The sequence below is a fragment of the Anomaloglossus baeobatrachus genome, chromosome 11 (assembly GCF_048569485.1).
Source record: "Anomaloglossus baeobatrachus isolate aAnoBae1 chromosome 11, aAnoBae1.hap1, whole genome shotgun sequence".
Lineage (NCBI taxonomy): Eukaryota > Metazoa > Chordata > Amphibia > Anura > Aromobatidae > Anomaloglossus > Anomaloglossus baeobatrachus.
In genome coordinates, this window is record NC_134363.1 from 19106820 (window position 1) to 19132583 (window position 25764).

Below are 25764 nucleotides of genomic sequence, written 5' to 3' on the forward strand. Positions count from 1 at the left end.
CTGGTCCTCTGTTTTGCAATTCTACACACACACACACACACACAGTAGCAATGTAATATTCCTGGTCACCTGTTGTGCCATTCTACACACACTCACAAACACACACACACACACACACACACTAGCAATGTCCTATCCTGGTCCCCTGTTTTGCAATTTTACACACGCACACAAACATACACACACAGTAGCAATGTAATATTCCTTGTCATCTGTTGTGCCATTCTACACACACACACACACACATACTAGCAATGTCCTATACTTGTCCCCAGTTGCCCTCTGCTCTTTCTCCCAGTTCCTTAGGAGATACAAGAAATGCTAGACGGCCTTTCAAGCAGCCAGGTCTGAGTAGTTTCCTCTTAGTCTGTGGTTGAGGCTATTCTGGCCACAGAAATCTTAGTCTGTACAGGAAACGGCTGGGTCAGTTTCAGTTTTAGTTGTAATACCTACTGTATATATTCCCTTGTGAATTGCTAAGTAACAATAATAGTGATCACATCTGTATTTCCATTAAGGCTATGTGCGCACTAGGCGTTTTTGCGCTTTTTTTTGGGTGCGTTTTTGTTCAGAAAACTGCATGACTTCATCAGCAAAGTCTATGAGTTTTCATTTTTGCTGTCTGTGTGGCACCCCTGACCTGGTCAGGCACCACTGAGTACTGCACCTGTACCGCCCCGGGGCTCGGCCGGCTGCCGAGCCGCTCGGATCCATGCTCGTCGGTGGGTGGCTTGAGCTCCTCACGGACCCGGGGGTCACGTCGCTCTGAAAAGGGGGGTTTAGTGCTACACGTAGGGACTTCAGTGGGGAGGTCCACGGCTGGAGCCGTGGCTGTTTGTAGGGGATTTAAGTTCGTGATGCCACCCACGGGTTGTGGTGAATGGATACCACCGCTGCCATTGACTAGGCTCCCGGGGACGGTGTTGCGCAGCTTGGTGTTGACCCCCTCTGTGGGTAGGGGGATGATGGTCCCGGGGGCCCAAGGGAGGTGCTGAGGCGAGGGGTTGGATGCGTGATGGGGTGTCGGTGCGGTGCGGCGCGGTGCGCGGCCCGAAGGCACTGTTGTATTCACTATGACAAACACGCTGGAGTCTCTGGTAAACCAAACAAGATGGTGAACGGTGCCCACAGCCGGCTGCAGTTTTCCCCTTATCAAGTTGGTGGTTTCCGCCTTTCTCCTGTACCTCACTTATGTAGAAATCACGACTCCTATGCCTGAGCAATGGTAGTCCGCTCCCCGATTTGATATGTGTCGGGAGAGCCCTCTTTGCCCGCAGACGCTGGCCCCTCGGGTCTCTATGCCTTGGCGGTGGCTTTACCCCTATGGTTGGGCTGTTGTCTTCAGTCGGGTCTTATGTGGGAAAGGTCCTAAAGTCCAGTCCTGAATCAGTTGATTTGACTCGGCCCGGTTGTTTCTGGGCTTCGTACTGGGTCTGAGTACCCCTCCTGGTGCTCCAGTTTCCAAATGGTTCCCCGATTCGGTACTGGCGGGCCACCGCCCGTCCCCGGTCCCTACGGTTCCACCGCCTGTAATCCCAGTTCCTGCAGGCGGCCACCACCGTCTGCCTCCTTGCCAGAGGGCACTGGGCTCCAACCCAGACACCTGTTGTAGACTATGGCAGACCTGGATGCAGGTCTGCCCTTGAACTTCACTCCACTCCACTTCCCTGTCACAGCTAGACTACAGTCATGGCCAAAAGTTTTGAGAATGACACCAAAATTCTATTTTCACATGATCTGTTCCCTCTGGTTTTTATTTGTGTTTGTCTGATGTTTATATCACATACAGAAATGTAATTGCAATTATATTATGAGGACCAAAAGGTTATATTGACAGTTAGAATGAGTTAATGCAGCAAGTCAATATTTGCAGTGTTGACCCTTCTTCTTCAGGACCTCTGCAATTCTCCCTGGCATGCTCTCAATCAACTTCTGGACCAAATCCTGACTGATAGCTGTCCATTCTTGCATAATCAATGCTTGCATGTTGCCAGAATTTGTTGGTTTTTGTTTGTCCACCCGTCTCTTGATGATTGCCCACAAGTTCTCAATGGGATTAAGATCTGGGGAGTTTCCAGGCCATGGACCCAAAATCTCTATGTTTTGTTCCCCGAGCCATTTAGTGATCACCTTTGCTTTATGGCAAGGTGCTCAATAGAGATGAGCGAACCGGTCCCGGTTCGGCTCGAGGCCGGTTCGCCGAACGGGGGTCCCGTTCGAGTTCGGTTCGTCGAACGTTCGACGAACCGAACTCGAACGTATAGGCTATAATGGGAGGCAATCACAAACACATAAAAATGCATTATAAATGTACACAAACAGTTAATAAACATTGCCATAACACTTACCGGTCCTCGCGATCCCTTCTGCACTCTGTCTCCTGCCGCTATTCCATCCGATGATCGCTGCATCCTCCCGGTGACCTGCACTGCCAGCAGAGAAGCAGGACCTATCGTGACGTCAAAATAGCCATGTGACCAGTCACGTGGCTATTATCTCATTGGCTACAGACTGGTCACATGACTATGACACGTCATGTAGGACCTGCGAGTGCATCTCTCCGGTACACGGTGCACATATGTGTATCGCCGTGTACCGGCGACATGCTCTAGCACACGGTCGACTCCCCGTTCCGTTAGGGACCGGCTGACACAGCCGGTCATTAACGGAGATCACCGTTGCCATAGCAACGCAGTTAGCGGTGACGTCACCGCTAACCGCAGCTCCGAGAGCACCGTTGCTATGGTAACGCGTCTGTCAGCGTTACCGCTAGCAGCCAGCAGTGATCACTCACGGAGTGAAGGCTGCACGCTGCTTCCCGATTGTAGTGAGCATTGTAGTTAGGATGGAGGTTCCCCAGCCCCAAGTGATGAGCTGGTGAACCTCATCCTTCCTCTCTACAATCGTCACTACTACAACACTAGAAAGAAAGAAGACAGAAGAGCAGGATCGTGGAGGGCTGACAGGGGGTAATAAAGATGGAGTCTCTAATGTGTCTGTGTATTTATTTCTATTAAAGTATTTTTTCTCTGTGTGGTGTCTTTTTTTAACCCTTTATTGGAGATTCTTAATGGCCGGGTCAAACGTGCCTGACATTAAGAATCTCTGGCTTAATACTGGCTAGTAAAACAAAGCCAGTATTAACTCATGATTACCCAACAAGCCACCCGGCTCCAGGGCTGTTGGAAGAGTTGGATACAGCGCCAGATGATGGCGCTTCTATGAGAGCGCCATTTTCTGGGACGGCTGCGGACTGAAATCCGCAGCAGAGGCGCCCACAAACCTCGGGCTAACCTGTGCTGCGGATTCCAATCCCCAGCTGCCTAGTTGTACCCGGCTGGACACAAAAATAGGGCGAAGCTCACGTCATTTGTTTTTTAATTATTTCATGAAATAAGTGAAATAATTAAAAAAAACGGGCTTCCCTATATTTTTGGTTCCCAGCCGGGTACAAATAGGCAACTGGGGGTTGGAGGCAGCCCGTGGCTGCCAGCTGTACCTGGCTAGCATACAAAAATATGGCGAAGCCCATGTCATTTTTTTGGTGGGCAAAAAACTTCTGCATACAGTCCTGGATGGAGTATGCTGAGCCTTGTAGTTCTGCAGCTGCTGTCTGCTCTTCTCCATACAGACAGACAGCAGCTGCAGAACTACAAGGCTCAGCATACTCCATCCAGGACTGTATGCAGAAGTTTTTTGCCCCCTGAAAAAATTATGTGGCTTCGCCATATTTTTGTATGCTAGCCAGGTACAGCAGGCAGGTACGGCTGCCCCCAACCCCCAGTTGCCTATTTGTACCCGGCTGGGAACCAAAAATAAAGGGAAGCCCTTTTTTTATTATTTCATGAATTTCATGAAATAATTAGAAAACAAATGACGTAGGCTTTGCCCCATTTTTGTGTCCAGCCAGGTACAACTAGGCAGCTGGGATTGGAATCCGCACCACCGGTTGGCCTGAGCTTTCTGGGCCCCACTGCTGCGAATTGCAGTCTGCAGCCACCTCAGAAAATGGCATTTTCATAGAAGCGCCATCTTCTGGCGCTGTATCCAACTCTTCCAGCACCTGCCTGCTATACCTGGCTAGCATACAAAAATATGGCGAAGCTCACGTCCTTTTTTTGTAGCTTTTTGGCAAAAAAAAAAAAAAATGCTTCCCTGGATTTTCCATTGCCAGTGAAGGTAACACCAAGCAGTGGGGGTTAGCAGCCAGTAGCTGCTTGGATTACCCTTAGCTAGCAATACAAAAAATGCAGTGGGAGCTAACATATATTTTTTTTAATTATTTATTTAAATAACTAAAAATAAAATGGGCTTCCCTGTATTTTGATTGCTGGACATCACAGTGCTGTAAAAATAAATCTTTAAAAAAATGACGTAGCGCTCCGCGGTATTTTTGATTCTCAGCGCAGATAAAGCAGACAGCTATGGGTTGCCACCCCCATCTGCCTGCCGTTACCTTGGTTGGCAATCAAAATACAGGGAAGCCCATTAATTTTTTCTATTTAAAAAATAGTTAAAAAAAAAAAATTACGTTGGGTCCCCCCATTTTTGATAGCCAGCTAGGGTAAAGCAGACGGCTGTAGCCTGAAAACCACAGCTGGCAGCTTTACCGTGGTTGGGGATCCAATGTGGAGGTCCCCTCAGGCTCTTTTTTATAATTATTTTATAAATATTAATAATTACACAATAAAAGTAGGGGACCCCCCAAATTGGATCACCAGCCAAGGTAAAGCGGACAGCTGTGGTCTGGTATTCTCAGGGTGGGAAGGTCCATAGTTATTGGGCCTTCACAGCCTAAAAATAGCAGGCCGCAGGCACCCCAGACGTGGCGCATCCACTAGATGCGCCAATCCTGGCGCTTCACCCCAGCTCATCCCGTGCCCTGGTGCAGTGGCAAACGGGGTAATAAATCGGATTGATACTAGCTGTAAAGTCACCTGAGATCAAGCCCAGCAGTTTGTGATGTCATGGCGTCTATTAGATACCCAACATCATAAACTGTCAGTACTAACAAAAACAAAAAATCGACAAAAGAAATTTATTTGAAAAAACAGTCCCCAAAACATTTCCTCTTTCACCAATTTATTGTAAGAAAAAAAATAAAGGAGTCCCACGACGACTCTGGACCGTCTAGAATATGGGGGGGAGACACTCAGGGAACGTATCCCCCATTTTCTAGGAGTGCGGACCCTTCATGTGAGGAGTGTGGGTGCAATGAATCTGCACTCACTCTCCCTGGGTCCACAGCAGCAGAGTCCATGTCGTAATGGTTGCTACCAAAGCTGCAATGCCCTGCTCATGAGGTAAGGGCATGCCTAATCAGGAGAACTACTGTAGAGGAAGCTCTGCTCACTGGTATATAGGTGCTCAGAGGTAATAATAGATAAAATTAGTGAGTAACCTCGGCACTCTAAATCTCCCAGACTAAGTCAGTAAGTCACAACGGATAGTAATGCAAAATCACTCTTTATTGGTCCGTATTAAGAAAAATTTTTTTTCATAAGCATATATGTTTTTGTCCAAAACAAGTTACAAATGACGTTTCGGCCTGAGCCTTCGTCAGATTGGACTTATCTGCATGTAATCATGAAAAATGACAATAATCAGTATCACATAAGAGTGAGAGAACAATAACATAAACTCGAACAATGTAGAGGTACAATTGGGATGCAGCAAAAAAATTGCAACACAGCAAGAAATGAAACACATGATACAAATGTCATAATACAGTACAAGGACAATATAGTAATGACAAATATGGGGTCATAATAGGCTTAGACAGCTCTGGTACGAAAGAGATGTCAATCATAAAGTAACATGTGCAGTAGGTGTAGAGCTACACTATGCATGGCAGAGCTAATGGGTAGACCGACCATAGAAAAAGTAGAGAAAAAGTGGAGAAAAAGTGGAGAATAAGTGGAACATAAGAGGAGAAAAAGTGGAGAAAAAGTGGAGAAAAAAGTGGAGAAAAAGTGGAGAAAAAGTGGAGAAAAAGTGGAGAAAAAGTGGAGATTAAGAGGAGAAAAAGTGGAGAAAAAAGTGGAGAAAAAGTGGAGAAAAAGTGGAGCATAAGTGGAGAAAAAGTGGAGAAAAAGTGGAGAAAAAGTGGAGCATAAGAGGAGAAAAAGTGGAGAAAAAAGTGGAGAAAAAGTGGAGAAAAAGTGGAGAAAAAGTGGAGCATAAGAGGAGAAAAAGTGGAGATTAAGAGGAGAAAAAGTGGAGAAAAAGTGGAGCATAAGAGGAGAAAAAGTGGAGAAAAAGTGGAGAAAAAGTGGAGAAAAAGTGGAGAAAAAGTGGAGCATAAGAGGAGAAAAAGTGGAGAAAAAGTGGAGAAAAAGTGGAGCATAAGAGGAGAAAAAGTGGAGATTAAGAGGAGAAAAAGTGGAGAAAAAGTGGAGCATAAGAGGAGAAAAAGTGGAGAAAAAGTGGAGAAAAAGTGGAGAAAAAGTGGAGAAAAAGTGGAGCATAAGAGGAGAAAAAGTGGAGATTAAGAGGAGAAAACGTGGAGAAAAAGTGGAGAAAAAGTGGAGAAAAAGTGGAGCATAAGAGGAGAAAAAGTGGAGAAAAAGTGGAGAAAAAAAGTGGAGAAAAAGTGGAGAAAAAGTGGAGAAAAAGTGGAGCATAAGAGGAGAAAAAGTGGAGAAAAAGTGGAGAAAAAAAGTGGAGAAAAAGTGGAGAAAAAGTGGAGAAAAAGTGGAGAAAAAGTGGAGAAAAAGTGGAGATTAAGAGGAGAAAAAGTGGAGAAAAAGTGGAGAAAAAGTGGAGCATAAGAGGAGAAAAAGTGGAGAAAAAAGTGGAGAAAAAGTGGAGAAAAAGTGGAGAAAAAGTGGAGCATAAGAGGAGAAAAAGTGGAGAAAAAAGTGGAGAAAAAGTGGAGCATAAGAGGAGAAAAAGTGGAGAAAAAAGTGGAGAAAAAGTGGAGAAAAAGTGGAGAAAAAGTGGAGCATAAGAGGAGAAAAAGTGGAGATTAAGAGGAGAAAAAGTGGAGAAAAAGTGGAGCATAAGAGGAGAAAAAGTGGAGAAAAAGTGGAGAAAAAGTGGAGAAAAAGTGGAGAAAAAGTGGAGCATAAGAGGAGAAAAAGTGGAGAAAAAGTGGAGAAAAAGTGGAGCATAAGAGGAGAAAAAGTGGAGATTAAGAGGAGAAAAAGTGGAGAAAAAGTGGAGCATAAGAGGAGAAAAAGTGGAGAAAAAGTGGAGAAAAAGTGGAGAAAAAGTGGAGAAAAAGTGGAGCATAAGAGGAGAAAAAGTGGAGATTAAGAGGAGAAAACGTGGAGAAAAAGTGGAGAAAAAGTGGAGAAAAAGTGGAGCATAAGAGGAGAAAAAGTGGAGAAAAAGTGGAGAAAAAAAGTGGAGAAAAAGTGGAGAAAAAGTGGAGAAAAAGTGGAGAAAAAGTGGAGATTAAGAGGAGAAAAAGTGGAGAAAAAGTGGAGAAAAAGTGGAGCATAAGAGGAGAAAAAGTGGAGAAAAAAGTGGAGAAAAAGTGGAGAAAAAGTGGAGAAAAAGTGGAGCATAAGAGGAGAAAAAGTGGAGAAAAAAGTGGAGAAAACGTGGAGAAAAAGTGGAGAAAAAGTGGAGCATAAGAGGAGAAAAAGTGGAGATTAAGAGGAGAAAAAGTGGAGAAAAAGTGGAGAAAAAGTGGAGCATAAGAGGAGAAAAAGTGGAGAAAAAAGTGGAGAAAAAGTGGAGAAAAAGTGGAGAAAAAGTGGAGATTAAGAGGAGAAAAAGTGGAGCATAAGAGGAGAAAAAGTGGAGAAAAAAGTGGAGAAAAAGTGGAGAAAGTGGAGAAAAAAATGGAGAAAAAGTGGAGAAAAAGTGGAGAAAAAGTGGAGAATAAGAGGAGAAAAAGTGGAGAAAAAGTGGAGAAAAAGTGGAGAAAAAGTGGAGAAAAAGTGGAGAATAAGAGGAGAAAAAGTGGAGAAAAAAATGGAGAAAAAGTGGAGAAAAAGTGGAGAAAAAGTGGAGCATAAGAGGAGAAAAAGTGGAGAAAAAGTGGAGAAAAAGTGGAGAAAAAGTGGAGCATAAGAGGAGAAAAAGTGGAGAAAAAAGTGGAGAAAAAGTGGAGCATAAGAGGAGAAAAAGTGGAGAAAAAGTGGAGAAAAAGTGGAGCATAAGAGGAGAAAAAGTGGAGAAAAAGTGGAGAAAAAGTGGAGAAAAAGTGGAGCATAAGAGGAGAAAAAGTGGAGAAAAAGTGGAGAAAAAAGTGGAGAAAAAGTGGAGAAAAAGTGGAGAAAAAGTGGAGAAAAAGTGGAGCATAAGAGGAGAAAAAGTGGAGAAAAAGTGGAGAAAAAGTGGAGCATAAGAGGAGAAAAAGTGGAGAAAAAAGTGGAGAAAACGTGGAGAAAACGTGGAGAAAAAGTGGAGAAAAAGTGGAGAAAAAGTGGAGAAAAAGTGGAGCATAAGAGGAGAAAAAGTGGAGAAAAAAGTGGAGAAAACGTGGAGAAAAAGTGGAGAAAAAGTGGAGAAAAAGTGGAGCATAAGAGGAGAAAAAGTGGAGATTAAGAGGAGAAAAAGTGGAGAAAAAGTGGAGAAAAAGTGGAGAAAAAGTGGAGAAAAAGTGGAGAAAAAGTGGAGCATAAGAGGAGAAAAAGTGGAGAAAAAAGTGGAGAAAAAGTGGAGAAAAAGTGGAGAAAAAGTGGAGATTAAGAGGAGAAAAAGTGGAGCATAAGAGGAGAAAAAGTGGAGAAAAAAGTGGAGAAAAAGTGGAGAAAGTGGAGAAAAAAATGGAGAAAAAGTGGAGAAAAAGTGGAGAAAAAGTGGAGAATAAGAGGAGAAAAAGTGGAGAAAAAGTGGAGAAAAAGTGGAGAATAAGAGGAGAAAAAGTGGAGAATAAGTGGAGAAAAAAATGGAGAAAAAGTGGAGAAAAAGTGGAGAGAAAGTGGAGAAAAAAATGGAGAAAAAGTGGAACACCCTTTGGTACCTTTCATGTGGCACTAAGGGGTGCTTAGCTTTGTATTTAGCCAAAAAAATGAAAAAAAAATGACATAGGGTTCCCCCTAGTTTTGTAGCCAGCTAGGGTAAAGCAGACGGCTGCAGCCTGCAGACCACAGCTGGCAACCTGGTAATCCAAAACTGAGGGCACCCCACGCTGTTATTTTAAATTAAATAAATAATTAAAAAAAAAAACACGTAGGGGTCCCCCAAAATTGGATCACCAGCCAAGGTAAAGCAGACAGCTGGGGCCTGATATTCTCAGACTAGGGAGGTCCATGGTTATTGGAATCTCCCCAGCCTAAAAATAGCAGGCCGCAGCCGCCCCAGAAGTGGCGCATCCATTAGATGCGCCAATCCTGGTGCTTCGCCCCAGCTCATCCCGCGCCCTGGTGCGGTGGCAAACGGGGTAATATTTGGGGTTAATACCAGATGTGTAATGTCACCTGGCATCAAGCCCTGGGGTTGGTGAGGTCAGGCGTCTATCAGATACCCGACATCACCAACCCAGTCAGTAATAAAAAAAAAATACACGACAAACACATTTTTATTTGAAAAAACACTCCCCAATACATTCCCTCTTTAACCAATTTATTAGATTCAAAAACAAATCCAGGTCTGGTGTAATCCAAGGGGTTGCCATGACGATGCACACTGTCCCAGTCAATGAAGAGCAGGATGTTCCCCATTGGCTGGGAGAGCAATGCAGTGACCTGAGCTAACATCAATGGGTCAGCCCAGGTCACTGCAGGGGGGGTGACAAGTGCTGCTGTCAGCGAGGTACATTACCTGCGCTTATCTCCAGCACTGCTGACAGCCCCTGTCACTGAGGTCAATGACCGGCGCCTTCACATCAAGTATCGCGAGAGGTCCGTGACGTCACCGCCAGTGTCAGTCTCGGGTCGGAAGCGATAGGTGATGTGACAAGCGGCGGCCATGGAGGACAGTGACAGCGCTGAGGTCGGGATGGCGGGACTTCATCACCGCAGGTAAGCCGAGCGAGCGAGCGAGCGGGCGGGCGGGCGGGCGGGCGGGCGGGGGGGGGGGGGGGGGGGTGGATGTGTGTGTGTGTGTGTGTGTTTGTGTATGTGTATGTATGTGTACATGCCGCGGGCAGGAGGGGGTGGAGCGAGCTGAGCGGGAAAGTGTGGGCTTCCTGCACGTAACTAAGATAAACATCGGGTTACTAACCAAAGCGCTTTGCTTGGATACCCGATGTTTATCTTGGTTACCAGCTTGTGGCAGGCTGCCAGCGATGGCTCCTGCACACTGTAGCTGTAAAAAGCCCTGCTTTTTGCTGCTAGAACCGTTCTCGAACGTATCTAGAACTATCGAGCTTTTAGCAAAAAGCTCGAGTTCTAGTTCGATCTCGAACAGCCCAAAAATCACTCGAACCGCGAACTGGAGAACCACGAACCACGAACCGCGCTCAACTCTAGTGCTCAATCATGCTGGAAAAGGCATTGTTGGGCGCCAAACTGCTCTTGGACGGTTGGGAGAAGTTGCTCTTGGAGGACATTCTGGTACCATTCTTTATTCATGGCTGTGTTTTTAGGCAAGACTGTGAGTGAGCCGATTCCCTTGGCTGAGAAGCAGCCCCACACATGAATGGTTTCAGGATGCTTAACAGCTGGCATGAGACAAGACTGGTGGTAGCGTCACCTCTTCTTCTCCGAATAAGCTGTTTTCCAGATGTCCCAAACAATCGAAAAGGGGATTAATCTGAGAAAATGACTTTACCCCAGTCCTCAGCAGTCCACTCCCTGTACCTTTTGCAGAATATCAGTCGGTCCCTGATGTTTTTTCTGGAGAGAAGTGGCTTCTTTGCTGCCCTCCTTGAAACCAGGCCTTGCTCAATGAGTCTCCGCCTCACAGTGCGTGCAGAAACATTCACACCAGCCTGCTGCCATTGCTGAGCTAGCTCGGCACTGCTGGTAGTCCTATCCCGCAGCTGATACGGTCCTGGCGCTTGCTGGTCCTTCTTGGGCGCCCTGGAGCCTTTTTGGCAACAATGGAAGCTCTCTCCTTGAAGTTCTTGATGATGCAATAGATTGTTGACTGAGGTGCAATCTTTGTAGCTGCGATACTCTTCCCTGTTAGGCCATTTTTGTGCAGGGCAATGATGGCTGCACGTGTTTCTTTAGAGATAACAATGGTTAACTGAAGAGAAACAATGATACCAAGCACCAGCCACCTTTTAAAGTGTCCAGTGGTGTCATTCTTACTTAATCATGACTGATTGATCGCCAGCCCTGTCCTCATCAACACCCACACCTGTGTTAATTGAACAATCACTAAAACAATGTTAGCTGCTCCTTTTAAGGCAGGACTACAATGATGTTGAAATGTGTTTTGGGGGTTAAAGTTCATTTTCTTGGCAAATATTGACTTTGCAAGTAATTGCTGTTAAGCCGATCACTCTTTATGACATTCTGGAGTATATGCAAATTGCCATTAGAAAAACTGAAGCAGTAGACTTTGTAAAAATTAATATTTGTAGCATTCTCAAAACTTTTGGCCATGACTGTACACTTCTGCTCCCCACGGGGAGTTGCACTTTCCCACCTCCGGGCCTGTAAACTCCTCGGTGGGCGGAGCCGATATCCCTGGCCCCGCCCCCCTGGTGTGAACATCAAACCCGGAGGGGGGTGACAAGGGTTTCTGTAGTTTGGCTGCTGTCACCTTACTACGTGTGTGTGTATGGGACTACCTGTGACAAACTGGCTAGTCCAGGACGTCACACACCCATGCTGGGTCAGTACAACACAGGTAATCCCAGAGGCTGATTAGGGTGTGGACACATGGAACACAAAGTAACGAGGGACACACACACTGTTAGAGGGGACCCCTAAGTAGATTCAGGTAGGGGGCGTGGCCCTCGTATCCCAGCTAGTGGTCGGTGGTGTGACCGGGAACGGGGAGTGTGCAGAGGCAGGCACAGAAGGGAGAGGAGATTGAGTCGGTCTGAAGTGCAGAGAGCTGAGGAGAGCAGGGCACTGGCAGACACTGCACGAGTTCGTGGCTGTTGGTGGGGGAGAAGGGCTATCCTGGGGTGCCGCCTGAAGACCACCTAGGCAGTAGCAAGAGGTGGCTAGTAAGGGGACTACTCGGTAGACCCAGCCCGCACGGGGAAACAGGTCCCAAGAGCAGGGGCCCATTCAGTTCGCCTGCTACACCAGCAGGTGAGGGCACATTATGCACCTCACCACCAACACAGAGTCCGCAGCTACAGCAGCAAAGAGGGGGCCCATAAGGAGGACAGAGCCTGGAGCCGTCTTACCTTGGTCCACGCTGTCAGGCAAACGGGCCAGAAAGGGGAGAACGGCGGAAGAGGCTTCACGGGAGATTCCAGCATTACTACACATAGGAGTCTTCTCAAAACAAGAAGGGCTAGGAAGGCGAGTCAGCAGTCACCCCTAAATCAGCCAAAGGGATACCTGGTTTCTCATGGTGCACCATAGCATCGCCCGGGTTAACTCACGTCTGCCACCTAAAAGTGAGTAAAAACCCTGAAAGACTTTGCTGCCTGTGTGTGAGTTCTTCTGCGACCTGTGGTACTACACACCTGCACTGGACCCTGGGGCCCGCCTCACTCTCGGGAGGCCACAACAACTGACTGCAGCTACCATCAGCCCCAGGCGTTCCCTAAACTGCAGTGGCGGTCGCCCTGGCCGCAATACTGAGAGTGGCGTCACGATTCCCTATTGAAGTTAACCTACCTGTGACCAGACGATCCCCAGCACGTGAAGTCCCCGCCGTCCCTGAGGCGATCTGCACCTAAAGGTAATGGGACGTGGCGGCGGGCGACACATCTGCACACAGCGTTTTTTGTTAGCTGCGTTTTTGTGGTGCCCTCAAAAACGCAGCATTATTCCTACGTTTTTCACTGCGTTTTTCACCCATTGAGTTCAATGAGATGTTCAAAAACGCAATGAAAAACGCAAATTGCAAATATAGCTGCGTTTCTAAGACTAAAAATGCAGCTATAAACGTGAGGGGAGGGTAGTACAGTGACGTGTACAGGAAGAGGATTCCTTCTGTTGGTAAACACAGAAGCGTGAATCCTCCCGGTACCGCCATCGCTGCTTCCACCTCCCGTCTGACGCCATGTCCTCTCCCGTCCTGCGCCATGTCCGGGCGGGAGGTGGAAGCAGCTGCGAACTCAAAAGTGAACAGTAAAAAAAAAAAATATATCATATTCACCTGTCTGCAGACTCCCGGGACACGTCCGATGGCTGCAGGACCTGCCGGTGATCAGCTAATCGTATAAGTCTCGCGGTGACGCCGGCTTTTTACCGCCCAGCCAGCTTAAACAATCAGCTGATGCGGTGAGGTGACCGCATCACTGATTACCGGCAGCTCCTGCAGCGATCGGACAGGAGTCTGCACAGAAGTGTGTTTTTTTTTTCTACTGATGCATCAGCTGATTGTATTTATACAATTGCATTTATACAATTAGCTGATGTGTCATGTGATTCCCATCCTTGAACCTGACACATCATCTGATCGCTTTGTCTTATTTCTGGCAAACCGATCAGATGATATTGGATCCGGATTGGACATTGTGGGACCCTTGACCCAGGATTACTGCAGAGGGGGGTTTCTTTATTTCAATAAAGATGGAGTCACTAATTGTGTTGTGTTTTATTTCTAATAAAAATATTTTTCTCTGTGTATTTTTTTTTATCTTTACTAGAAATTCATCGTGGCCATGTCTTATATTGGCGTGACACCGTGAATTTCGGGCTTAGAGCCAGCTGATAATACGCAGCTATCCCTAACCCCATTATTACCCAGCGAGCCACCTGGACACAGAGTTGGATACAGCGCCAGAAGATGACGCTTCTATGAAAGCGCCATTTTCTGGGGCAGCTGCGGACTGCAATTCACAGTGGGGGTGCCCAGAAAGCATGGGCACCCTGCGCTGAGGATTCCAATCCCCAGCTGCCTAGTTGTACCTGGCTGGACACAAAAATTGGGCGAAGCCGATGTCATTTTTTTTTTTAATTATTTCATGAAATTCATGAAATAAGTTAAAAAAAAAAAGGGCTTCCCTATATTTTTGGTTCCCAGCCGGGTACAAATAGGCAGCTGGGGGTTGGGGGCAGCCCGTACCTGCCTGCTGTACCTGGCTAGCATACAAAAATATGACGAAGCCCACGTCATTTTTTTTACGTTTTTGGGCAAAAACTCCTGCATACAGTCTTGGATGGAGGATGCTGAGCCTTGTAGTTCTGCAGCTGCTGTCTGCTCTCCTGCATACACTAGTGGATGTAGTATGCTGAGCCTTGTAGTTTTGTTTCCTATGCCTCTCCCTCCAGCATATAGTCCTGGATGGAGGATGCTGAGCCTTGTGGTTCTGCAGCTGCTGTCTGCTCTCCTGCATACACTAGTGGAGAATGAAGGAGAACAGATTGTTTTATCTTCACCAATCTTTAATGGCATTGTTCACTGATAAAAAAACCACATAAAATTGTAATGAACAAAAATGCATCAAAACGCAGGCAAAAACTCACCAAATCGCGTTTTTTGCATTTATGTACGTTTTCTAGCGGCCAGAAACGCAGCGTTTTTGATGCCACAATAAAACGACTAGAGCGCACATACCCTTAGACAGTAACACATCAGTTGGTAATTTTGTAGAATTGCAGATTGTTCACTTTTCTTTGGTTGGGACATCAAACCTGAAGGAACGTCATGGAGGAAATAAGACCATGACCAGTCCTCACCATAGCTCCAGCCAGGTAACTGGAAGAAGTGTTGTGTTGTAACGTTAATAGTTAATGTTCCCTCCCGACTCCCTGAAAGCTTTCAGTGAAGTGTACCAGAAATGTAACTTAGGCCATGTGCGCACGCTGCGTATTTTCTTGCGTTTTGGTTGCATTTCAAACTGCACCGTATCATTGACAAAATTCGTGACACCCTGGCGCCGCCAGGTGGTCACAGAGAAACATACACCCGACACAACACCATCCCACACCAGGTAACATCTGCCACTAAATCCTAGCCACCCCCCTCAGGGTAAGAAGGACACACCAGTGGGCAGGACCAGGTGGATTGGAAGCGCCCACCTTAGGGTCTTGGGGATCCAGGGGCGGGAACAAGTCAGTGCAGTTGACAACCTAGTGAATGGTAGCCAGGGTAGTAGCCCTGGTCTACTGGCTAGGTGGCAAGCAGTGAACCGTGTCCAAAAGCGACGGGAGTCCGGTCGCGGGAAATCCAACGTGGACCGGGACAGGGTTGGAGCCCGCCGGTACCGACAGCGGAAATCCGGTCCAGAGACCGTGTACAGGCGGGGTACCTGGATCCTAGTTAGAAGATGGTTGCAAGCCCCTTCTCTAATTGACCAGGCCCGGAGCAAGGTTCCAGACATTGCTTCAGAAGTGTTAGCCCAGATAGAGCGAAACGGCAGCCCACCGCGGGGGATAGGGTATCCGCAAACACCCACTGAGATCCCAAGGGTCAGTTTTTCGCGGGCATGACTCCAAACCACAACTGAACCGGGAGCAGACTTCCCTGCTCGATACGGAGTTGTCCAGAATTAAGAAAGTTACAGAGTGCCGGAGGAAGGGACATTGGTACACCAGCAGAGTGTGGGACCCGAGTACACCCGGCTGTGGTGTGGCAGCCGGCAACTGACACCTTGGTTTACCAGCAGATTCGTGTGCAATTCTTCAGCAGTGAGTATACCAACACTCCCCGGTCTGGCGCGCCACCTCCGACAGACATTATCTCCCGTGTCCTGGACACTGAGCCCCGGGGCATCCACCCCTTCCACGGAGGGGTTTAACACCCAACTGCAGTTCCATCGCCCCTGGGTGCTCCGCAATAGCAGCGGTGGTACTTCAGTGCATTTTGTGAACATTTTCCACCCATTGAAATTAATGAGGTGTGTCAAAACGCAACCACAATGTTAGCTGTGCGTTTGCACTGCATTTTGGTTGCTTTTTGGATATATTTTTGGCAGCAAAAATGCAGGTCACTAACTTTTCTCCATTCTCTCTCTCTCGTTCGCTCTCTGTCTCTCTCCACTTCATACTCACCAATTACTGGCTCGGTTGTCGCTCTACTCCCGTGGCCTCTCCTGCTTCTGAAAGTACCAGCCGCTCAATAGACTCATCTCATATTCACCTCACGCATTCATAAGGCTCATCTTATACTCACTGCTTCCTCCGCCCACCGCCACCTATGAGTGGTTGCAGTTAGAAACGCCCCCACGCTGAGAGACAGCTGTCAGACTGCAACCAATCACAGCCGCCAGTGGGCGGGTCTATATCGTACAGTACAATAAATAAAAAAAAAAAACGGCGTCCGATCCCCCCAATTTTGATACCCAGCCAAGATAAAGGCTCACAGCTGGGGGCTGGTCAGACTGGGGTGACCCACATTATTGGGAGCCCCCCAGCTTAATAATATCAGCCAGCAGCCGCTCTGAATTGCTGCATCCATTAAATTCGACAGTCCTGGGACTTTACCTGGCTCATCCCAATCGCCCTGGAACAGTGGCAATTTGGGTAATAAGAAGTTAATGGCAGCCCACAGCAGCCACTAAGTCCTAGCTTAGTGATGGCAGGCGTCTATGAGACACCCCTTTATCACTAATCTATAAGTAAAAGTAAATAAACACGAACACCGAAAAATCCTTTATTTGAAATAAAGACAAAAAAGCATCCTCTTTCACCACTTTATTAACCCCCAAACACCCCTCCAGGTTCAACGTAATCCACACAAGGTCACACGACACTTCCAGCACTGCTACATCTGATGCTCACAGTGAGCGCTATAGAATAAAACTGCTCACTGTGAGCTCCATGCAGCAACTGAAGTGAGTCCCGCTATCAGGGGTGACATCACTCAGGTTAGCCGCTGTCACAGCTGGAGTTCTCCACCTGTGACAGAAAATCACCCGAGTGACTGAAACGAGCAGCACGATCAGCGGGACGTCACTCAGGTGATTTCCGGTCACAGCTGAAATTCTCCACCGGTGAGCACAAAACAGGCCATGACACAGAGACAGAGCGTCACGAGGAGAATGAACTCGGGTGAACCTCTGACGTTACAGCCGCAGGCCCTGCACTACTGCCTGTGTAGCGGCACTGACATCAGAGGTTCACCCGAGTTCATTCTCATCGCGCAGCTCTGTCTGTCTGCTGTCAGTGGGCAGTCATGCTCTACGGTACTGCTGTGACAGGACAGGGATGTAGCAGAGCTGAATCACCATTGGACCTTGTGTGTATTACTTCGGACCTGCAGGGGTGTTTAGGGGTTAATAAAGTGGTGAGAATGAGTGTTTTTTTGTATTTTATTCCCAATTAACGATTTTGGGGGTGTTTGTGTTTATTTTATTTTACTTACAGATTAGTGATGGTGGTGTGGTCTCAGACGACTGCCATCACTGATCTAGGACTTAGTGGCTGCTGTGGGCTGTTATTAACTCCTTATTACCCCAATTGCCACCGCACCAGGACAATGAGGAGAGCTGGGTGCAGCGCCAGAATTGGCGCCTCTTATGGATGCACCACTTCTGGGGAGGCTGTAGGCTGCTATTAGTTTGAAAAGGGCAAAAATAACGATGGGCCTTCCCACCATAATATTAGCCCTCAGTTGTCTGCTGCACCTTGGATGGTTTTAGAAAAAAATAAATGACGTGGGGTCCCCTCGTTTTTATTTTTTTGTTTAATTCTTTTTTTTTTTTAAATAAATCAAATTTAAAAAAAAAAAGTGTGGGATCCCCTCTATTTTTCATATCCAGCCTGGGTACAGCAGACAGCTGAGGGTTGCAGGCTCCAGCTGCTGTTTCTGTGCTGTATATGAAAAATGGGGGGACCCCACAAAAATTTTTTAGCAAGTAAACAAAAAAACAGCTGTCCAACTAGCTATCCCTCTATCAAGCTATTCTATTATTATTATTATTATTATTATTATTACTTTTTATCTATTCTATATGTTCATTCTATATATTCTTTCTATCAATTATCCTATCATTTTTTTCTGCTTTAAAAAACGCACTGACAAAAATGCATCAAAAATGCATGCGTTTTTACCACTTTTTTGTCAAATGCAGTGTTTACAGTTGTCAAGTCTGCCAGAGGATGCATTTTTTTTGTCAAATCAAGAATGCAGCATGCGGACATACTCTTATGCCAGCGTCATGCGGTACGATCTATCGTGCGATCGCACGAGCGATCGTACCCGCCCCCGTCGTTTGTACACCACGGGCAATTAGTTGCCCATGGCGCACAAAGTCGTTAACTCCCTGTCACATGTACTTACCTCTCGGACGACCTCGCTGTGGGCGGCGAACATCCACTTCCTGAAGTGGGAGGGACGTTCAGCGTCACAGCGATGTCACACAGCAGCCGGCCAATAGAAGCGGTGGGGCGGAGATGAGCGGGACCTAAACATCCCGCCCACCTCCTTCCTTCCGCATTGCAGGCGGGATGCAGGTAAGCTGTGTTCATCGTTTCCGGGGTGTCACACGGAGCGATGTGTGCTGCCAGGGGTACAATGATCAACCGGCGCCATTAAAAATAAACAATTTTTTAAAAATAAGCGACGAGTACACGACTCACGATTTGTGAACGATTCTGCGTCGCTCGGAGGTGTCACACGAAACGACGTCGCAAGCAATGCCGAATGTGCGTCACGAAAACCGTGACCCCGACAATGCATTGCGCGATAGCTCGTCTCATGTAATGCCCGCATTAGTATTAGTAAATTATTTTTTTCCCCCAATCAAAGAGTTAGGCAGATATTGATGACTTACGCTTAGGCGTAGTAGGGGTACAGTCGTCAGTGCTGCAACATGATGTGGCCACCTTGTATTGTACTTGATTTACGGTCCAACTGCCCTTAATGTTACAGATTTGAGAAATCATGCACGTCCTCTCAAACCTTGTTTCTGTATCTCCGCCTACAAATAAAACATCAAAAAAAAATAAGTCCTTAAAGTATTGTCATTTTTAGGTGGGATTAGAAATAATCCATCAAGTGGAGTTTATCCAGACTGGTGTTTTTTTTTTTTAACCCATAAATCAATGCAGTACGGTGCACTTAAAGTTGCAAGTTTCTAATTGCTGCCATCTTGGTACTCCTATGAAGCACAGCATAAAGCTGGGCTTCAAAGGATAGCACAATTTTGACTACATACTGCAACATTGTGGCATTGCATTTTATAGTGCAAATGATAAAATATCCCATGTTCAAGTCTCATAGGAGAATTAAAAAAAAAGTACAGGGTCCTTAACCATCTATATATTAAACCTTTAATGACCTGTGACTTTTCACTTTTTCCCCAAAAGCCATAATTTATTGACATAGCCATATGACAGCTTGCATTTTCCGGGAAGAGTTAAGGTTTTGAATGACACCATTCATTTTACTATGTAATATACTAGTAAATTGAAGGGGTGGGTGGGGGGGAAGGGCTTTGATTCATTATTTTCTAGGGGTTTTTTAAAGTTACTTTTGTCACCATTATTTGCACAATAGTCTTTAAAATGGCAAATACGGGTTAAGGAAACTTTTTCGTAACGTTTTTAGAGCAGAAAGTCGGAGAAACCTTTGAAATGTCACATTAGTTTTCGACAGCTCGATAATGAAATTTGACTGATTTTTGTATTTCGATGTGGTACTGAAATACAAAAGCCAAAAATTGAAAAACATTTGCAAAACTTCACAAGATGACCTAAGCAAAAAAATAAAAAATAAAAAACACGGTCAACTTAAGTAAGAATTAAAAATATTTTAGCTATGCAATACAGTGAAAACCAGGGGTGTGACGATCACGGTTGAAGAGGTCAAATCTCTGACCGGGCCTGTGGGTGAAAGGGGCTCACCGATCTCAGTGCCTACTTCAGTGCATCCAGCTAAAATGCATTGCTGTGCAGAGACCCATCAGTCGCTGCACTGCAATACATACTGCTGGCCAAACATAGTTCGGCAGTTGATATCGGCGTGTCTGTGCCATCATACATTGCCATAGCAGATACGCCGATGCCAGCTACTGTGCCGGTTACAGAGGAAGACACCAGAAGACGTGGGAGGCGAGTAGAAATTTTTATGAAAGATAGACACACACATCCTAAGTCACCTTCCTCCCGTTACTGCAGGATCCCATGGTGAGCCCACAGTAATCGGTGCACACGTCTGCTGATCAGATCAGCCAACCGGCACAGGTGGATCGTGCCCATTAACCAATTAGATCATGCTGTCTAACACACTCCGACAGGGATCTCCCTGTTCCCTGCCCCATTGGCGGCCCTGTGACATGCTCATGGAGTGCCGATATGTTGCCATGAAAATGCAGGGTCACCTGTCATGATGACTCACCTCCTGTGAATGCCGACTGACTGCTGGCATTCACAGGAACACAGTATTTCTATTTATCAAAGCGATGCTGAAGCATCATCTTGTAGAGCACAAGTGATCGGACAGCACAGGCTTCAAGTGACCTAACAGGGATGGATGGAGATATCTATATCGATCTCCAAGCTCAAAATCACCCCCTTTATCTACCATTGAGAAAAAAAAACAAAAAAAACACTTTCACAAATTCAAAAACACAACAATCGTGCAATTGCACTTTTTTTGTGAAGGAGGTAAATAGGGACATGCATAATCACATGGGGTCAGCAGAGTGCTAAAACTGGTGAGGAATTATAAAACAAAGTCTATGAGTCATATTATAAAATAATTACATTTGTTTGCCTATAACAGAATCCCATGAAGAGGTTAGAAAAGATCAGAGGTGACCCCATTACTCACCAAAAGTGAATGTCAAGTATGCAGATCCACACATGTGCCCCGATGGACAAGTCCCATTGCTGCCTGTGCATGGGGGGGATCCAGAGATGCACTGCGTACACGAGAGAGCGAAGCCTACAGAGATGTCAGACCATTAATCATTTATTACACTCTTCTTTGCACCCTCTTTTCTTTGCTGTAAAGTCACCAAGATCACCAGCATCTAAGACAAACTTTTAGAAGCTCATCTCCATCATCACAAGAGATGGATAAAACCTTAGTAGTTTATATCATATTTAGAGTGGAGCAAAATGATTCCCAGCACCCTGGTCTGATGGAAATGTTTGTAGTTCGTGACCAGCGGTGTCACAGTTGACAGTCATGTGGTGTCTGGCAATAGAAGGTCACGGCGTTTGGCTGGGAAAAATGCCCCCTGACTTTCTATTGTTCCTGCTGTCAGTTGATTTCCTGCTCGATTCATCTCTCACCTTTTGGACCCAGCAGGAGCTCTCCTTCCACCCAGCTGCTGATCATCAGCATTCTCTTAGTTCTTAAATACTCCCATCATCACTTGACTGGTGCTGGTGTTATTATTCAATTCATTCTAGCTCTGGTTGCAAGCAGGTGGCTTGCTCTCATCTGTAGTATCATTGCTGAAGCCTGCCTGTGTCATCCATGGATAAGTAGGTCATGCTTTCCCCCCCCCCCCCAATGTGTCCACCTTGTGCCTTCCTTTAGCATTTACAAAGAGCTCATCCCACCCATTCCAAATTTAGGGTCAAGCACTAGGGATACCTAGGGTCAGGTACCCGGCTCAGCACATAGATGCAGAACCTATTTAGGGTGGTGAGGGACCCCAGTGACCAGCAGTAGGTTTGGTCAGGAACCACCACCTGCTCTGGACACATGGGTTCAAATCCCTTACCTTTCATTTGGTACTTCCCTGAACCTAGCATGACAAGTGGACCACACTCCTGCAAACCTCCACCTACCCGTGGCATCCCCAGCGTCTCTTCTGATTAGTACGTCCGGTGTATTGTCATCATTGCAGACCTGGCATCCTACTAGGTCAGGGGATGAAAATAGGAGGAGGTTCTCAGGTTTCTGATCCACCAGTTGTGGACTACTTAAAGGCTACATTCACATGACCGTTCCGTTTGTCCTGGTCAGTTCCTGTTTTTTTGCGGACCTACTGACAGGACCATGTTTTCAATGTCTTTTGTGTAGGATCGGATGGCACATGGCAGAACTTCCGATCCTACAAAAAAAAAGTACATTGAATGCCGTATGTCCGTTCCGTTATTATGGAACACGTCCTATTCTGTTCCATAATAATGGACCGTGACTCAATACAAGTCAATGGGCTCACAAAATCCCTGGAAGCCGCACCTCCGCTGAGTGCCCCTGCAGACCGTGTCCCGCTCCCTGCCAACCCCGCGGCTGCCCACACTGCAGTGTGTCAGTGTCTGGCCGCACTGCAGTATCAGCAGCTTGTCACACTGCAGCGGGGGCAGCCGAGGGGATGACGAGTGCTGCTGTCAAGAGGTTAGATGAGATCATTACCTGCTGTGACGATCTACTGCTCTCCTGACGTCAGCGCTGTCACTGCCTTCTATGTCCGCCGCGTTCTCACATCACGTCTCGCGGGCAGCCAGAGACTGTCACTAGCGGTGACCTCACGGGCTCCCGCGATACTGCCGGCGGGCAAAAAAGTCAGTGACAGCGCTGACGTCAGGAGTGCAGGAGATCATCTCAGCAGGTAATGATCTCATCTAACCTCCTGATGGCAGCGCTCGTCATCACCTGCAGTGACCTGGGCTGACCTATTGATGTTAGCTCAGGTCACTGCACTGCTCTCCCACCCAATGGGGAACATTCTGTTCTTCATTGACTGGGACAGTGACTATGGTATGGATCGTTGTGGGACCCCCTTATTGGATTACGCTGGACCTGGATTTGATTGTTCTTTTCAATAAATTGGTGAATGAGGGAATGTTTTGGGGAGTTTTTTTTCAAATAAAACTTTTTTTGTTGTCTATTAAAATTACTGACGGGTTGTGATGTCGGGTATCTAATAGACGCGTGATATCACTAACCCCAGGGCTTGATGCCAGGTGACATTACACATCTGGTATCAACCCCATATATTACCCCGTTTGCCACCGCACCAGGGCAACGGGATGACTTGGGGCGAAGCGCCAGGATTGGCACATCTAATGGATGCGCCACTTCTGGGGCGGCTGTGGCCTGCTATTTTTAGGCTGGGGAGTGTCCAATAACAGTGGACCTCCCCAGTCTGAGAATACCAGACCACAGCTGTCCGCTTTACCTTGGCTGGTGATGCAATTTGGGGGGCACCCCACGTTTTTTGTTTTAAATGATTTATTTAATTTAAGACAACAGTGTGGGGTGCCCTCTGTTTTGGATTACCAGTCAAGGTGAAGCTGCCAGCTGTGGTCTCCAGTCTGCAGCCGTCTGATTTACCCTAGCTGGCTACAAAAGATAGGGGGGACCCCACATCATTTTTTTTTTTTTATTATTATTATTTATTATTTTTTTGCTAAATACAAGGCTAAGCACCCTTTAGTGCCACATAAAAGTTACTAAAGGGTGCCAGCTTAGAATATGCAGGGGGGTGGGACATTATATATGTGTTTCTCATCGATTATCCCTCTATCTATTTATCCCTCTATTCATTCATTCATCAATCCCTCTATCTCTCTGTCTCTATATCTACCCATCTATTTATCTTTCTAGCTGCTTCCGTTTTTTGCGGTCCGCAAAAAAAACCCCAGAGGGCACACAGATGCATCCGTGAAAAAAAAGGACCATTTTTTGCAGACCGCAAAAACGGAACAGTCATGTGAATGTAGCCTTAACTGACTGTTGATCCAGGGTCCAGTGATTTATTTTGATCAGCTGTAATAGTCATATTAGTAGCAATATATGCAATAATATGAATAACTAAAAATAAAGGCAAAGTAAAACAATTATTTGATGAGTTACAATCTTTCAAAATCTAAGGGGCAACATTTCTCCTTTTGGAGATTAACATCCCTACATGCAAGGGTAAGGCGGCTTATAAGCCATGCAAAGTTCACCTATGAAACTAAATATTCAAATTGCTTCTTGAGATAAAGAGGACTTGGGAGTAGAAAACCTAGAAGCTAATATCAACCCTTTACAAGCCTTGCCATACGACATAGGATAACTCAGAATCTAAATTTGCAGACACTTGTTTCGGGGTGTTGTCCGCTCTTCAAGGCAAAGCATGAGATCTGATTTAGCTCTATGAGAGGTATCTAGCTAGGGTCTAAAGGATCTTCTTGTAGAGAGAGTCATCTATCTTTTTGAAGAGGCAGTTTGCATAAACATTCTAGAAAACTTACTTGTAGCTGCAAAAGCCGAGAGGAGACTCAAAATGAAAATCAGGGAGTTCATCGTTCAGCTCTTCGAGACGAGTCCTATTGGGAGAAAAGGTCCTGATGAAGTGTGAATTGTTCACTTTTTATGAGAAAGGATATTATTGCAGTTGTCACGAAACAATGATGACAAAATAATGATAATCACCACATACTTCACTTTATGCTGTTGGAAAATGTATGTTGTGACACTACATTACACACAAAAAAATAAAAAGCCACACGCCACTGTATACTGCACATCTCAATCCAAAACTGCTTTTCTACAGTGTGTCCACCCATCTCCTGTATACACGTCCCCTATATATTGTGTGTCTACCCATCTCCTCTCCACCACCATTAACTTGAGAACGGCGGCAGCTATAGGCATAAAAGTGGTGTCTAGGTATAGTAAAGTAGCCATGCGCTACGCAATGAAACCACCTATAGCGCCACCTGGTGGAAAACAACGGAGTTAGCATTTTTTTTTTTAAAACGGAACGAGATAGAGAAAAAAAGTGAATTAAAAATTGTAGGGCATCATCAAGTCAATTCGAATCGACACCTTGCATACAGAAATGCTATGATATGAAACCCATGACCCCCCAAAACATTGAATGCTGGTCACGCATATGGCACTCATTTAACTTTGATGCTCACAGTGGCCCCCCGTCATCTGCAATGCACATCTGGCCTCTGCACAGCATACTGTATCTTGCTGCACGTTGTGCAATATGGTAGGTGACACATTTGCACAAGCATCTATGATACGTCGTCATAGGTCCTGCAATGTTGGTGGAGGGGTCGCTTACACCTGCTGTTTGATGTGACCTCACAGAAAGAAGTCAAATGGGGTCAGGTCAGGTGAGGGTGGAGGCCACTCCATGCAGCCACCATACCCAATGACTTATAGGAAGGTCTCCATGAGGTATCGCTTCATGTCCGCAGCCTTGTGAGTTATACACATTCTAATCATAGCATTTCTGTATGCAAGGTGTGGATTCTTATTGAATTGATGATGCCCTGCAACTTTGTAGTTCACTTCTTCTCTCTATCTCGTTCCATTTAGGCTAAAAATGCTAACTCCGCTGTTTTCCACCAGATGGCGCTATAGGTGGTTTCATTGTGTAGCGCATGGCTACTTTACTATACCTAGACACCACTTCTATGCCTATAGCTGCCACCGTTCTCAATTAATGGCGGTGAATAGGATATGGGTGGACACACTGTATATTCTAGTCTGTATTAGTGTTGCTGATGGTATTCAGACCCCAACTGATTATTCAAAATTCGGCTCTGAAGTGCACAGCACCGGTAGCATCTTCTAAACGCATAGATGGTGTAACGGTTCAGTAAGTCTATACACTTCTAATAGAATCGAGGACATATGTGGAGTTATAATTGAGCCCCTTCACTACTTTGCGTTTGCAGTAAATGCAGGAGCCTTTGGACTTTAAAAGAACAGGTCTAAAGGGGGAAACTTTTCTCCTTGCGGAGACTGAAAAACCAATCAGACTGCCAGTGAGGAGACTTAAAGTATTGCTATTTCCAATAGGTGACATTAGAGTTCACCTCCTCCCTCCCTGAAGAGACAATTTGCATGTTTCCCAGAGGAGCATTGCAACCATAAGTCTCCTCACTCACACTTGTCAGTCTCCACAAGGAGAAAAGGTTTCCCTTTAGACCCCAC

General features: G+C 46.1%; 1 protein-coding gene across 1 annotated transcript in view; it reads right to left on the minus strand.

Moving 5' to 3' along the window:
- LOC142257071 (phospholipase A2 inhibitor NAI-like) overlaps positions 1-24177 on the minus strand; it is a 32984-nt gene extending 8807 nt beyond the window's left edge. Inside the window, exons 1-3 of the mRNA XM_075329133.1 lie at positions 24063-24177; positions 20695-20808; positions 18695-18841 (exon numbers count right to left, since the gene is read on the minus strand). Coding sequence (XP_075185248.1) covers positions 18695-18841; positions 20695-20808; positions 24063-24114 — 313 coding nt within the window. The 5' untranslated portion in view covers positions 24115-24177. The remainder of the gene's footprint in view (positions 1-18694; positions 18842-20694; positions 20809-24062) is intronic.
- Positions 24178-25764: the final 1587 nt, after the last annotated feature.